Source organism: Theropithecus gelada, chromosome 10, assembly GCF_003255815.1.
Source record: "Theropithecus gelada isolate Dixy chromosome 10, Tgel_1.0, whole genome shotgun sequence".
In the NCBI taxonomy this organism is placed as follows: domain Eukaryota; kingdom Metazoa; phylum Chordata; class Mammalia; order Primates; family Cercopithecidae; genus Theropithecus; species Theropithecus gelada.
In genome coordinates, this window is record NC_037678.1 from 30,367,885 (window position 1) to 30,381,650 (window position 13,766).

At 48.9% G+C, this 13,766-nt stretch overlaps 1 protein-coding gene across 2 annotated transcripts in view; it reads left to right on the top strand.

The window, feature by feature from the left end:
• Positions 1 to 13,535, top strand: part of LOC112633026 (cat eye syndrome critical region protein 2) — a 200,270-nt gene extending 186,735 nt beyond the window's left edge. The window contains exons 15-19 of one of the 2 annotated variants that reach the window (XM_025399376.1): positions 690 to 815; positions 1,004 to 1,847; positions 7,301 to 8,720; positions 11,515 to 11,626; positions 12,292 to 13,535. In XM_025399376.1, the coding sequence (XP_025255161.1) occupies positions 690 to 815; positions 1,004 to 1,847; positions 7,301 to 8,720; positions 11,515 to 11,626; positions 12,292 to 12,297 (2,508 nt within the window). In that variant the 3' untranslated portion in view covers positions 12,298 to 13,535. The remainder of the gene's footprint in view (positions 1 to 689; positions 816 to 1,003; positions 1,848 to 7,300; positions 8,721 to 11,514; positions 11,627 to 12,291) is intronic. The other variant, XM_025399377.1, reaches the window with a different exon arrangement.
• The last annotated feature ends 231 nt before the right edge of the window (positions 13,536 to 13,766 follow it).

The window sequence follows — 13,766 nt, forward strand, 5'->3', positions numbered from 1 at the left end:
AAAGTAATCTTTATTCTGTAAAGCACAGGTATACATAATAGTACATAAATGTACAGTATATCTGCAACATTAAGATTTCATGGTAGTGGCCGGGCACAGTGGCTCATGCCTGTAATCCCAGCACTTTGGGAGGCCGAGGCGGGCAGATCACGAAGTCAGGAGATCAAGACCATCCTGGCTAACACGATGAAACCCCGTCTCTACTAAAAATACAAAAAAAATTAGCCAAGCGTGGTGGCGGGCGCCTGTAGTCCCAGCTACTCGGGAGGCTGAGGCAGAAGGATGGCGTGAAGCCAGGAGGCGGCGGAGCTTGCAGTGAGCGGAGATTGCGCCACTGCACTGCAGCCTGGGTGAAAGAGCGAGACTCCGTCTCAAAAAAAAAAAGATTTCATGGTAGCAGGCAACTGGGGAGAAACGGCTAAAATGGATCCTTGGGAGGAGGAGTAATGAAAAGGAGATTGAGAAATACTGATTTAATCTAGTATCTCCTGGAGAAGGAAGTTGCTTCGGGCTCACAGGCAAGCCCTGATGCAGATGAGCGCGTATGTTCACAGTCTTCCTGTTTCCAGCCGAGGTTTAGTCATCTGTTTTATTTTAGTAGAATGTTCATCTTCAGGAAAACCCTTGTTGTCAACCTAAGGTCTGTGCCTTTCCTTTTTCCTCTTCTTGCTTTGCTCAATGTGCTGCAGAGGCCAGCAGTACCAGGGACATTTGGCCCTCTGCGAGGATCAGATCCTGCCACCTTGTACGGCTCTGGCGTCCCGGAGCCACACCCTGGGGAGCCTGTGCAGCAGCGTCAGCCTTTCGCCATGCAGGTAAGCAGTGTACTCAGGAGGTGCAGGTGCAGAGGGTCCCACAGGTACATGTCAGAGAAAAAGTCTCTTTCCAGGTCCAATGTTCATTGCCTCCTTTCCCAAAGAGCCTGTTTCCATAGAGAAGCACGTCACAAAGTGTGCCTTATTCTGTGAGTCTGGTTAACTGTGCTGCCTTTTCTTGTTGCCAGCCTCCAGTTGGAATTAACAGCCTCCGAGGACCCAGGCTAGGCACACCCGAAGAGAAGCAGATGTGTGGGGGGCTGACGCACCTTTCTAACATGGGCCCACACCCTGGATCCTTGCAGCTTGGGCAGATAAGTGGCCCAAGTCAGGATGGAAGCGTGTATGCCCCAGCTCAGTTCCAGCCAGGATTCATTCCTCCCCGGCACGGGGGGGCTCCAGCCCGGCCGCCAGACTTTCCTGAAAGCTCAGAAATGGCTCCCAGCCACATGTATCGATCGTACAAGTACCTGAATCGAGTACACTCTGCCGTCTGGAATGGGAACCACGGTGCTACGAACCCAGGACCCTTGGGCCCCGATGAGAAGCCCCACCTGGGGCCAGGACCCTCGCACCAGCCTCGCACTCTCGGTCCCATGATGGATTCCCGGGTCATGAGACCGCCTGTCCCCCACAACCAGTGGACTGAGCAATCAGGCTTCCTACCTCATGGAGTTCCTTCCACAGGGTACCTGCGACCGCCCTGCAAGTCTGCTGGACATCGGTTACAGCCACCTCCAGTGCCAGCACCCAGTTCTTTGTTTGGAGCGCCCGCCCAGGCTCTGCGGGGGCTGCAGGGAGGGGACTCCATGATGGACAGCCCAGAGATGATCGCCATGCAGCAGCTCTCCTCCCGCGTCTGCCCCCCAGGTGTGCCTTACCACCCCCAGCAGCCCGCACCCCCGCGTTTACCTGGCCCTTTTCCGCAGGTAGCTCACGCAGTGTCGGTCACTGTGTCAGCCCCCAAGCCTGCCCTGGGCAACCCTGGGAGGGCACCGAACAGTGAAACACAAGAGCCTGAGAATGACCAAGGTAATTCACACTGTCACTTTGGGCTCTTTAAGCTCTTGTTTCATGAGTAATCATGTTACACAGCATATCAAACCAAGAGTAATCTCTCTGGTTCCCAGCCTCTTTTTTTTATTTTTGAGACAGAGTCTCGCTCTGTCGCCCAGGCTGGAGTGCAGTGGCACAATCTCCGCTCACTGCAAGCTCCGCCTCCTGTGTTCACACCATTCTCCTGCCTCAGCCTCCCGAGTAGCTGGGACTACAGGCGCCTGCCACCACGTCTGGCTAATTTTTGGGTATATTTAGTAGAGATGGGGTTTCACCGTGTTAGCTGGGATGGTCTCGATCTCCTGACCTCGTGATCTGCCCGCCTCGGCCTCCCAAAGTGCTGGGATTGCAGGCGTGAGCCACCGCGCCCGGCCTTCCCAGCCTCTCTTTCTTGAACTTCTCAGATTTGGGCTAATCATAGTCCTTCTCTCGGTCTGTAGATCCCAGAGCATTTCTGGTCATAATTTTGACTTCTGCACAGGTGGGCATTTGCTGTGCCAGGCAGTCCTCCTGAGACTTTTTTTTTTTTAGGCAGTCTCACTGTGTTGCCCAGGCTGGAGTGAAGTGGCATGATCTCGGCTCACTGCAACCTCTGTCTCCCAGGTTTAAGCAATTCTCCTGCCTCAGCCTCCTGAGTAGCTGGGATTACAGGTCCATGCCACCACACCCGACTAAATTTTTTTTTTTTTTTTTGAGACGGAGTCTGGCTCTGTCACCCAGGCTGGAGTGCAGTGGCCAGATCTCAGCTCATTGCAAGCTCCGCCTCCCGGGTTCACACCATTCTCCTGCCTCAGCCTCGCAAGTAGCTGGGACTACAGGTGCCTGCCACCTCGCCCCACTAGTTTTTTGGGGTTTTTTTCTTTTTGTTTTGTTTTGGTTTTTTTTTAGATGGAGTCTGGCTCTGTCGCCCAGGCTGGAGTGCAGTGGCACGATCGCCACTCACTGCAAGCTCCGCCTCCCGGGTTTACGCCATTCTCCTGCCTCAGCCTCCCGCGTAGCTGGGACTACAGGCGCCCGCCACCTCACCCGGCTAATTTTTGTATTTTTAGTAGAGACGGGGTTTCACCGTATTAGCCAGGGTGATCTTGATCTCCTGACCTCGTGATCCGCCCGTCTCGACCTCCCAAAGTGCTGGGATTACAGGCTTGAGCCACTGTGCCCGGCCACCCGGCTAATTTTTATATTTTTAGTACAGAGAAGGTTTCACCATGTTGGCCAGGCTGGCCTCGAACGTCTGACCTCAGGTGATCCACCTGCCTTGGCCTCCCAAAGTACTAGGATTACAAGTGTGAGCCTTCCTGAGACTTGTATACTTTAACTCATTTATTCTCAGAACAAGCCTGCGAGATAGCTGCTGTTACTATCCTTTTTGCAGGTGGAAAATCCAAGGCATGGAAATGTTAGATTATTTGCTCTCAGCCAGCTAGTAAGTAGCAGAACTGAGATTTAGGCTCAGACAGACTAGATCCAGCTTCCCATGCTTTACCCACTACATCATCATAGTTCCTCTGGCCGGGCGCGGTGGCTCAAGCCTGTAATCCCAGCACTTTGGGAGGCCGAGGTGGGTGGATCACGAGGTCAGGAGATAGAGACTATCCTGGCTAACATGGTGAAACCCCGTCTCTACTAAAAATACAAAAAACTAGCCGGGCGTGGTGGCAGGCGCCTATAGTCCCAGCTACTTGGGAGGCTGAGGCGGGAGAATGGAGTGAACCCGGGAGGCGGAGCTTGCAGTGAGCCGAGATCACGCCACTGCACTCCAGCCTGGGAGACACAGCGAGACTCCGTCTCAAAAAAAAAAAAAAAAAAAAAAAATAGTTCCTCTAAAAAAGTACTGTCAGCCAGGCAGTAGCTTTGGTGGCTCATGCCTGTAGTCTCAGAAGTTTGGGAGGCCGAGGCCAGTAGATCACTTGAGCCCAGGAGTTCGAGACCAGCCTGGGCAAGAGAGTAAGACTGTCTCTACTAAAAAATTTTAAAATGGCTGGGTGTGGTGGCTGACACCTGTAATCCCAGCACTTTGGGAGGCCGAGGCGGGTGGATCACAAGGTCAGGAGATCAAGACCATCCTGGCTAACACGGTGAAACCCCATCTCTACTAAAAAAAAAAAAAAAAAAAAATTGCTGGGCACAGTGGCTCACGCCTGTAATCCCAGCACTTAGGGAGGCCGAGGTGGGCGGATCACAAGGTCAGGAGATTGAGACCATCCTGGCTAACACGGTGAAACCCCATCTCTACTGAAAATACAAAAAATTAGCCAGGCCTGGTGGTGGGCACCTATAGTCCCAGCTACTCAGGAGGCTGAGGCAGGAGAATCACTTGAACCTGGGAGGTGGAGCTTGCAGTGAGCCGAGATAGTGCCACTGCACTCCAGCCTGGGCAACAGAGCGAGACTCCATCTAAAAAAAAAAAAAAAAAAAATTAAAAAATTAGCTAGGCATGGTGACTCATGCCTGTAATTCCAGCATTTTGGGAGGCCAAGGCGGGCAGATCACCTGAGGTCAGGAGTTCAAGACCAGCTTGCCCAACATAGCAAAACCCCATTTTTCTTAAAATACAAAAATCAGGGCCGGGCGTGGTGGCTCAAGCCTGTAATCCCAGCACTTTGGGAGGCCGAGGCGGGCGGATCACGAGGTCAGGAGATCGAGACCATCCTGGCTAACACGGTGAAACCCCGTCTCTACTAAAAAAATACAAAAAAACTAGCCGGGCGAGGTGGCGGGCGCCTGTAGTCCCAGCTACTCGGGAGGCTGAGGCAGTAGAAGGGCGTAAACCCGGGAGGCGGAGCTTACAGTGAGCTGAGATCCGGCCACTGCACTCCAGCCTGGGCGACAGAGCCAGACTCCGTCTCAAAAAAAAAAAATACAAAAATCAGCCAGGCACGGTGGCAGGTGCCTGTAATTCCAGCTACTCGGGAGGCTGAGACAGGAGAATCACTTGAACCCGGGAGGCGGAGTTTGCAGTGAGCCAAGATTGCACCACTGTACTCCAGCCTGGGCCACAAAGTGAGACTGTCTAAAAAAAAAAGAAAGAAGAAAGAAAAAAAGGTTCATGCCTATAGTCCCAGCTACTTGGGAGGCTGAGGTAGGAGGATCACCTGAACCCAGGGAGGTCAAGGCTACAGTGAGCTATGATTGCACCACTGTACTCCATCCTGGGCAACAGAGCAAAAGCATGTCTCAAAAAAGAAAAAAAAAAATACCATCTTGAAAGTTATTATGAAGTCAATTTCTGTTCTTTGGCTACATACCTGGATTTATTAAGAATGGCCAGTAGTGAGATCTGGCAAATTTGGAAGCATTTTCTTAGAAATGCTGTTTAAGAGGAGTAAACATTCACTAGGGGGAGAAAATGGGGAAAAAATACTTTGCAATTAATGCTTATTTCTAGGATAAATATCTAGCATGCATGTAATTTTCTTCAGTACCTGGCAGGAGAATGGAGACACTTGGACTTTAAGATAACAGATTCCTGGCCAGGCATGGCGCAGTGGCTCACGCCTGTAATCCCAGCACTTTGGGAGGCCAAGGCGGGTGGATCACGAGGTCAGGAGTTCAAGACCAGCCAGGCCAACATGGTGAAACCCCGTCTCTACTAAAAGTATAAAAATTAGCCAGGCGCAGTGGTGGGTGCCTGTAATCTCAGCTACTTGGGAGGCTGAGGCAGGAGAATCGCTTGAACCCGGGAGGCTGAGGTTTCAGTGAGCCGAGATCACACCACTGCACTCTAGCCTGGGTGACAGAGCAAGACTCCATCTCAAAAAAAAAAAAAGATAATAGATTCCACATAAAAGTGTTTCTCATACCTGTAATCCCAACTACTTGGGAGTCTGAGGTGGAAGGATTACTTGAACCCTGGAGTTCGAGGTTTCAGTGACACATGATCACACCACTACACTCCACCTAGACGACAGAGTTGAAACTCTGACTCTTTAAAAAAAAAGAAAAAAAAATTGTTAGGGAAGAAAACCCTTTTAGTATTTCTTTTATGAAAAGTCCTACTTTGTTAATATCACCTCTAGCAGAATTTTCTAATACTGATTTCAAGTGAGTTCTGGAATTGAAAGCTTTACAAGAATCCTGTTTAGTTAAGTCTTTGATAAGTCTAGTTGTAAGTTTAATGTTGACTGAATAATGAAAAGTACAGTTTTTGACTTGCATTGTATAATTTATGTACCATTGACGTTTAAGGCCTGCTTCAGGTAGCCTGAGCTATCTTAATAGCTCTTTAAAAGTTGTTAAGAATCTCTAACCTTGTCCTTCAGATCTGTTACCAGGATTGTAATTTGATCACACCTGGACAACTGTCCTCCTAGAAAGATTATAAAAAGATTATTTTGGCCTCGTGCGATAGCTCACGCCTGTAATTCCAGCACTTCGGGAGGCTGAAGGGGTAGATCACCTGAGGTCAGGAGTTTGAGTCCAGCCTGGCCAACATGGTGAAACCCTGTCTATACTAAAAATACAAAAATTAGGCCAGCGTGGTGGCACATGTCTGTAATTTCAGCTACGTGGGAGGCTGGGTCATGAGAATCACTTGAACCCGGGAGGTGGAGGTTGCTGTGAGCCAAGATCGTGCCACTGCACTCCAGCCTGGGCATCAGAGTGAGACTCTGCCTCAAAAAAAAAAAAAAAAAAAAAAGATTATTTTATATAGGTACATACATACACTTATCCACTATTGTATATTGTAGTCTTAGTTAAGACCATATTTGTAGGTTGAATAGTAAGGTAAAGAATTCTGAGGATGTAAACAAGCATAGGAGTCTAATAAATTAATTTGATTGGGCTTAGTAAGTTTCCATAATGTGTTAAAGATGCCTTTTGAGTTTTATGTTGTAGGCATCTTGTCTTTAAGACATGCAGACAACATGAGTGTATCCATTCAACAAAGTGATCGAGTCTGTGTGTGCATGGACCGAGATGACAGGGAGACAGAGAAGTCCCTCCCTCCTGTGGAGCTTTTGTTCTCATGGAGAGAAGTCAGGGCTTTGGCCTTTCTGAGTGCCCGTGATGCCCTGTTCTTTCTCGTTGCATCACATTTTAGAGCTTCCCAGCGTGGCCAGCGATTCTGATAACAAGCATCCCCTCCTGGTGTGTTTCACATGCACCTTCCTGGAGTCTGTGAGCCACAGGCCATCTCTCAGGCTCTTACGAATCAGGCAACCCAAGGTGAAGGACGTGTCCATTCTCCAGCCCACCGTGAGCGTGGCTGTAGCGGTGCTAGATTTTACCTCTGTGTCCATGAAAGGGGTGAAAGGAAGTGTACGGGGACCCCAATGTCCTAAGCTCTTTCAGGGGCTCAAACAGTTTCCAGCTGGGACTTGAGTCACCACACATCCACCTCAATGTGACTCAGGCGTGTTCTTTACATTAATATTGCCATGTCAGCTACTGAATTATTTTTTCTCCTTTTTTTTTTTTTTTTGCAGCAGAGCCGTTGCCTGGCCTTGAAGAGAAGCCAGCAAGTGTTGGTACTTCAGAGGGGGTATACCTCAAACAACTACCTCACCCCACGCCTCCCCTGCAGACTGACTGCACCAGGCAGAGCTCACCACAAGAACGGGAAACAGTGGGCCCGGAGCTCAAAAGCAACTCCTCCGAATCTGCGGACAGCTGTAAAGCCACCAAGGGCAAGAATCCCTGGCCCTCGGATAGCAGCTACCCTGGCCCAGCCGCCCAAGGGTGCATGAGAGACCTCTCCACGGTGGCAGACAGGGGCACTCTTCCCGAGAACGGAGTCACTGGGGAAGCGTCTCCTTGTGGATCAGAGGGGAAGGGCCTTGGTAGCAGTGGTTCTGAAAAGCTACTCTGCCCCAGAGGCAGAACGTTTCAGGAAACCATGCCATGCACAGGACAGAATGCGACGACACCGCCCAGCACAGACCCCGGTTTGATGGGAGGCACTGTGAGCCAGTTTTCCCCGCTGTACGTGCCTGGCCTGGAGTACCCGAATTCAGCCGCCCATTACCACATCAGTCCGGGCCTGCAGGGTGTGGGCGCTGTGATGGGAGGGAAGTCCCCAGCATCCCATCCCCAGCATTTCCCCCCAAGAGGCTTTCAGTCTAACCACGCTCATTCTGGAGGCTTTCCCCGGTATCGCCCCCCACAAGGAATGAGGTATTCCTACCACCCACCACCGCAGCCTTCCTACCACCACTATCAGCGAACTCCTTACTATGCGTGTCCACAGAGCTTTTCGGACTGGCAGAGACCTCTGCATCCCCAGGGAAGCCCCGGCGGGCCCCCAGCCAGTCAGCCTCCCCCACCGAGGTCCCTCTTCTCAGATAAGAATGCCATGGCCAGTCTGCAAGGCTGTGAGACGCTGCATGCTGCCTTAACTTCTCCAACCCGTATGGATGCAGTGGCTGCTAAAGTCCCCAATGACGGGCAGAATCCTGGTCCGGAGGAAGAGAAGCTGGATGAATCTCTGGAGAGGCCAGAGAGTCCCAAAGAGTTTTTAGACCTGGACAACCATAACGCCGCCACCAAGCGGCAGAGCTCGTTGTCAGCCAGCGAGTATCTCTATGGAACTCCGCCTCCGCCTCTGAGTTCAGGAATGGGATTTGCTTCCTCAGCGTTTCCACCCCATGGTGTGATGCTGCAGCCAGGGCCTCCCTATACACCTCAGCGGCCGGCCAGTCACTTTCAGCCCAGGGCTTACTCCTCCCCTGTGGCTGCCCACCCGCCTCACCACCCAGGGGCCACCCAGCCCAACGGCCTCTCTCAGGAGGGTCCCATCTATCGCTGCCAGGAAGAGGGCCTGGGTCACTTTCAAGCTGTGATGATGGAACAAATTGGCACTAGAAGTGGAATAAGGGGACCTTTCCAGGAAATGTACAGACCATCAGGGTAAGATTGCATTTGGGCTTTTTCCCCCTAAGGAAAGAACAGATGTTTATTTTATTTATTTTTGAGACAGAGTCTCCCTTTGTCACCCAGGCTGGAGTGCAGTGGTGTGATAATGGCTCACGGCAGCGTCGACCTCCCAGTCTCAAGGATCCTCCTGCATCAGCCCTTTAAGTAACTGGGACTACACACGTGCCACCATACCCAGCTAACTTGTTTGGGGTTTTTTTGTTTGTTTTGTTTTGTAGAGGTAGGGTTTCACCGTGTTGCCCAGGCTGGTCTTAGTCTCCTGAGCGCAGGTCATCCTCCTGCCTCAGTCTCTCAAAGTGCTGAGATTACAGGCAGGAGCCACCACGCCTGGCCTGGATGTTCATTTTAAACAGAAAAATGGCCTTAGAGATGAAGATAACAGTTAATGGTCTAGGAACCAAAAAAGCATGTGACTTATACTGCGCACTCTGTAGGAAGGTATCAGACTTACAGCCCAACTTTATCTTTGAAATTTTTTCCCCTCGTGAAAATGAATAGGCCTTTAAATGACTGAGTTAGATTTTGATATTGTAAACTTCTTTTATTTTATTTATTTATTTATTTATTTATTTGAGATTAAGTCTCGCTCTGTGGCCCAGGCTGGAGTGCAGTGGTACAATCTCTGCTCACTGCAATCTCTGCCTCCCAGGTTCAAGCGATTCTCCTGTCTCATCCTCCCAAGTAGCTGGGATCACAGGTGCCCGCCACCACACCTGGCTGAGTTTTGTATGATACTGTAAACTTAATTACCACAGTTTGAGAGCTGAAAGCAAGGCTGTGTCAACATTGCTGCCATGTGCAGACACTGACCAAGGTAAAAAAAAAAAAAAAAAAAAAAAGGCCTACCCGGGAGTAGAAGAGGAGATCATATGTAGTACTGAAGTTTTACTGCATACCTCTCATTTCTTTTTTTTTCCTTTTTTTTTTTTTTAAACGGGTTCTCCCTTTTACCCCCCAGGGTGGAGTGCAGTGGCCGGATCTCAGCTCACTGCAAGCTCCGCCTCCCGGGTTCACGCCGTTCTCCTGCCTCAGCCTCCCGAGTAGCTGGGACTACAGGCACCCGCCGCCTCGCCCGGCTAGTTTTTTGTATTTTTTAGTAGAGACGGGGTTTCACCGGGTTAGCCAGGATGGTCTCAATCTCCTGACCTCGTGATCCGCCCATCTCGGCCTCCCAAAGTGCTGGGATTACAGGCTTGAGCCACCGTGCCTGGCCAACATACCTCTCGTTTCTTACCCTATCATTGAATGAGAAAACCAGGTTTATTCAGAATGCAAGCAAGTCCCCATGAGACTTCTTTCACACATGCTTGTGTAGTGATGTTCTCGAGATCCAGTTAGGTGATCTGCCATCCAGGAAGTTTTCAAATCGATATACACAAATGAAAGTTATGAAGCGTAATCTTGAAACCAGTACCATTCAGCATAAAAACCCGTGTGCCTCTCCTCAGTGCCATCCTGTCGTCTTACTGCTAGACCCTCTCTACTATTTAACATTTTGTCATGTTTTCTTTATATGTCTCTAAATACCTGTTTTCTTTTCTTTACTTTTTTTCCTAAGCTGTTGGAAAGTAAATTGTAGACATCATGGCCCTTAACCCTCAATACTTGAGCATGCGTCTCCTGAGAATGGACATTCCTTGGAGCATCATTTCAAAATGATACCCCACTCGAGGCAAACGACAAGTTCTTTTTTTTTTTTTTTTTTTTTTTTTTTGAGACGGAGTCTTGCTCTGTCGCCCAGGCTGGAGTGCCGTGGCCGGATCTCAGCTCACTGCAAGCTCCGCCTCCCGGGTTCACGCCATTCTCCCGCCTCAGCCTCCCGAGTAGCTGGGACTACAGGCGCCGCCACTTCGCCCGGCTAGTTTTTTTTTGTATTTTTTTAGTGGAGACGGGGTTTCACCGTGTTAGCCAGGATGGTCTCGATCTCCTGGCCTCGTGATCCACCCGTCTCGGCCTCCCAAAGTGCTGGGATTACAGGCTTGAGCCACCGCGCCCGGCCGACAAGTTCTAATAGAGTTTTTATTTCTCTGTCCTCAGTTGTCCCCAGAGTGTCTTTTAGAGCCATTTCTTTGTGTTTTATTTTGATTGTTTTTTTCTGATAAAGGATCCAATCAAGGCTCATGGATTTGCATTTGGCTGCTGTGTCTGTTTAGTCTCTTAATTTATAGCAGTTGTCCTACCTTTGTTTTGTTTTCTAAAGAGTCCAGACCAGTTATCATGGCGAGCGTTCCAGATTCTAGATTCATCACATAGTCTCCTCGTGTTTAGATGAAACTCTTGTGCCAGGTGTAGTGGTTCATACTTATCATCCCAGCACTTTGGGGGGCTGAGGCAGGAAGATTACTTAAGCTCAAGAGTTCGAGACCAGCCTGGGCAACATAGCAAGATCCTGTCTCTACTGAAAATAAAGAACTTAGCCGGACATGGTAGCACACACCTGTAGTTCCAACTACTGAGGAGGGTGAGGCAGGAGCATCCCTTGAGCCCAGAAGATTGAGGCTGCGGTAAACCATGATCCTTGACACTACACTCTAGTGGGGTGACAGAGCAAGACCCTGTCTCTAAGAGAAAAAAAAGTAGATTGAACACTTTTGTCAGGAGTATACATAGGCAGTGCTTGTGCGTGCCACTTACTGCACCAGGAGCAGTATGGATGATTCCAGGCCTGATCACCGGGGTGACAAAGGCAGTACCTTCGTGACTGCAGTGTCTTGTTTCTTTTGTCATTAACGTGTCTTCATTAATCGCTTCTTTCTCGTGGCTGTAGAATGCAGATGCACCCGGTCCAGTCGCAGGCCTCGTTCCCAAAGACCCCCACAGCAGCAACGTCACAGGAGGAGCTGCCGCCTCATAAGCCTCCAGCACTTCCCCTGGATCAGGTAAGAGTCACTAAAAGTTAGAGCTGTTCTTCCTCCGGGTGGTGGGAAGTAAGTGTGTGACCCCTGCTGTTCGGAAACAATGCTTTAAGGTATCCTGTGGATCCAGGAACTTTGCCTGGATCGTGCTTCCTTGGCACTTGGAAAAAGAGCAAGAGGCCTTGGAAGTCACTTCTCACATGTCTCTTTTTCCTATTGCGATATGGAATGTATGTATACCAATTGGGTGAGTATTTAAACCTCGTTTTTCCAAACCATCCGCCAACATTTTTTCTGCTATGATCGCTTGTCTGTTTTATGCTTCCCCTTTCTTTCACATCAGAGAGAGACTGGTTGGTGGGTTTTAGAGTACTGCCTCGGAGTGCTGCTTCCCTCCCATGCAGTCGTTGTCTTGACCCCCACAAAGTAGTTGTCATTGGCTGCATCATGATCATCTGTCAGTGTGCAAGTCCTACGGCTGTTGCGCATTGGGACTGGGATCTGAATTGAGAAGTCCAGGACTCTAGAACCTATCCTCTGGAAGTAAACGGTAGCTGATGAAATAGAATGAAGCCATTTTCACAGATGAGGAGCTTGCACACTCTTTGGGCTTACTTTTTTTTTTTTTTTTTTTTTAACAATTAACCCAATTTTTAAATTTTTGTTTAAAATGTCTTTGTTTCTTTCAGAGCTAGTCCAAGGAGGAAATGAGCCCCAAGCAATGGAAAGCTGCACACGAAGACTGGAATGTGGAGAGCTGGGGAGTGCCCTGTCAGCTCTATCCCCATCACCTGCTCCGCCCCTTCACGGCGACCCACTTGTGCCATCCTTGAGCTGGAGCCAGTCACAGGCCCTAAAAGGACACTCCTTAGATGACTGACACACAGATTGCAAAGGTCCTCGTCCGGGGGTCTCTTGCACAGCTGATGTAGACAGTCAGGCAAAACAAATGAACGTGGAGTTAATGATGACTTTTCCAAATCCTGAGACACTCTTCAGGGAAAATCACTTTAAACTTGGGGGAGGGGGTATACTCAAGAATGGAGTGGTGCTTTTAAACTTTGATGAGCAGCTAAACTCAGGTATATATTTGGGGAAGGGACTACTCTTAGTATTAATGGTTTTGGAGCTGGGTCCAGTTTACAGAATTTTCATGTTGCCTTTTAAAATAATTTTTGTTGGTGGTGAATGTATTGTACATAAAGTGGGAAGGGTGGGTGGGGATGCGGAAGAAATGGGGGTCCTAACTGGTGGGCACACAGCACTGGAGTGATTTTTATCTGTTTACAATCATGTCACACTGAATACTTCTGGGAGCTGGAGATGAGGGTAGGAAAGGTTTGATCTTGTAATATGTCACTGTGTTTCCTTAGTGGCCAGCCAGCCTTCAGAATAGCGAAAGGCCTGCTTTCCTTGCAGTCGGCCTGAGAGAGAACATCTGTCCCCTAACCACCTGCTGGTGCTGGTGTCTCTGTTGGAGGCAGAGTGCTCTCAGGAGACTACTAGAAGCTTCAGCCCGGAAGACAGGCTGCTCTCTCACGCTGGTGGCCCAAATCCTGGATTTGAGAAAGGGGTGTCCCTTCCTGATTTTACCAGCAGCCCTACCGAATAGTTGTAAACCAGTATCGGGAATTGGGATCTAGAGTGTTTCACATATTAGAAGATGAATCGTCCTCATCACAGACCTCCCTGTCAGGACTGTGATCTAGAAGGCACCACACACAGCTTTCTGGCACGAATCACATTTTGTGGAAGTGACTACTCAGGTTTGTATATTTTAGTATCAATAAAGAATTGCACAGGTTTGAATAGGAAAAATGTATTCTATAGATTTACAGTTTGAATGTAGGAATATTTCAGTATATATAGTTTTTATTCGTTTTAAGTGAATCATGGTAAAATCAGTCATGGTGATTTAAAATAGCTATCAAGAACAAGTTCTTGGAATTATTTGTTGTGTCTGTGATAGGAAACCATTTTACAGTATTAAATTACTTTATTACAGTTGTAGAATTGAATTACACTGGATTCTCCCTCATTAGCATTCTGTGTTTGATTTTAGCTGAGAGGTCACCAAAGTTAGGACCCACGTTTTAAACTTTTGAATATCCCACAAAAGAAAAAACTAAGGAAAATACTGAAATTACAGGTCTTTGTAAAGAGT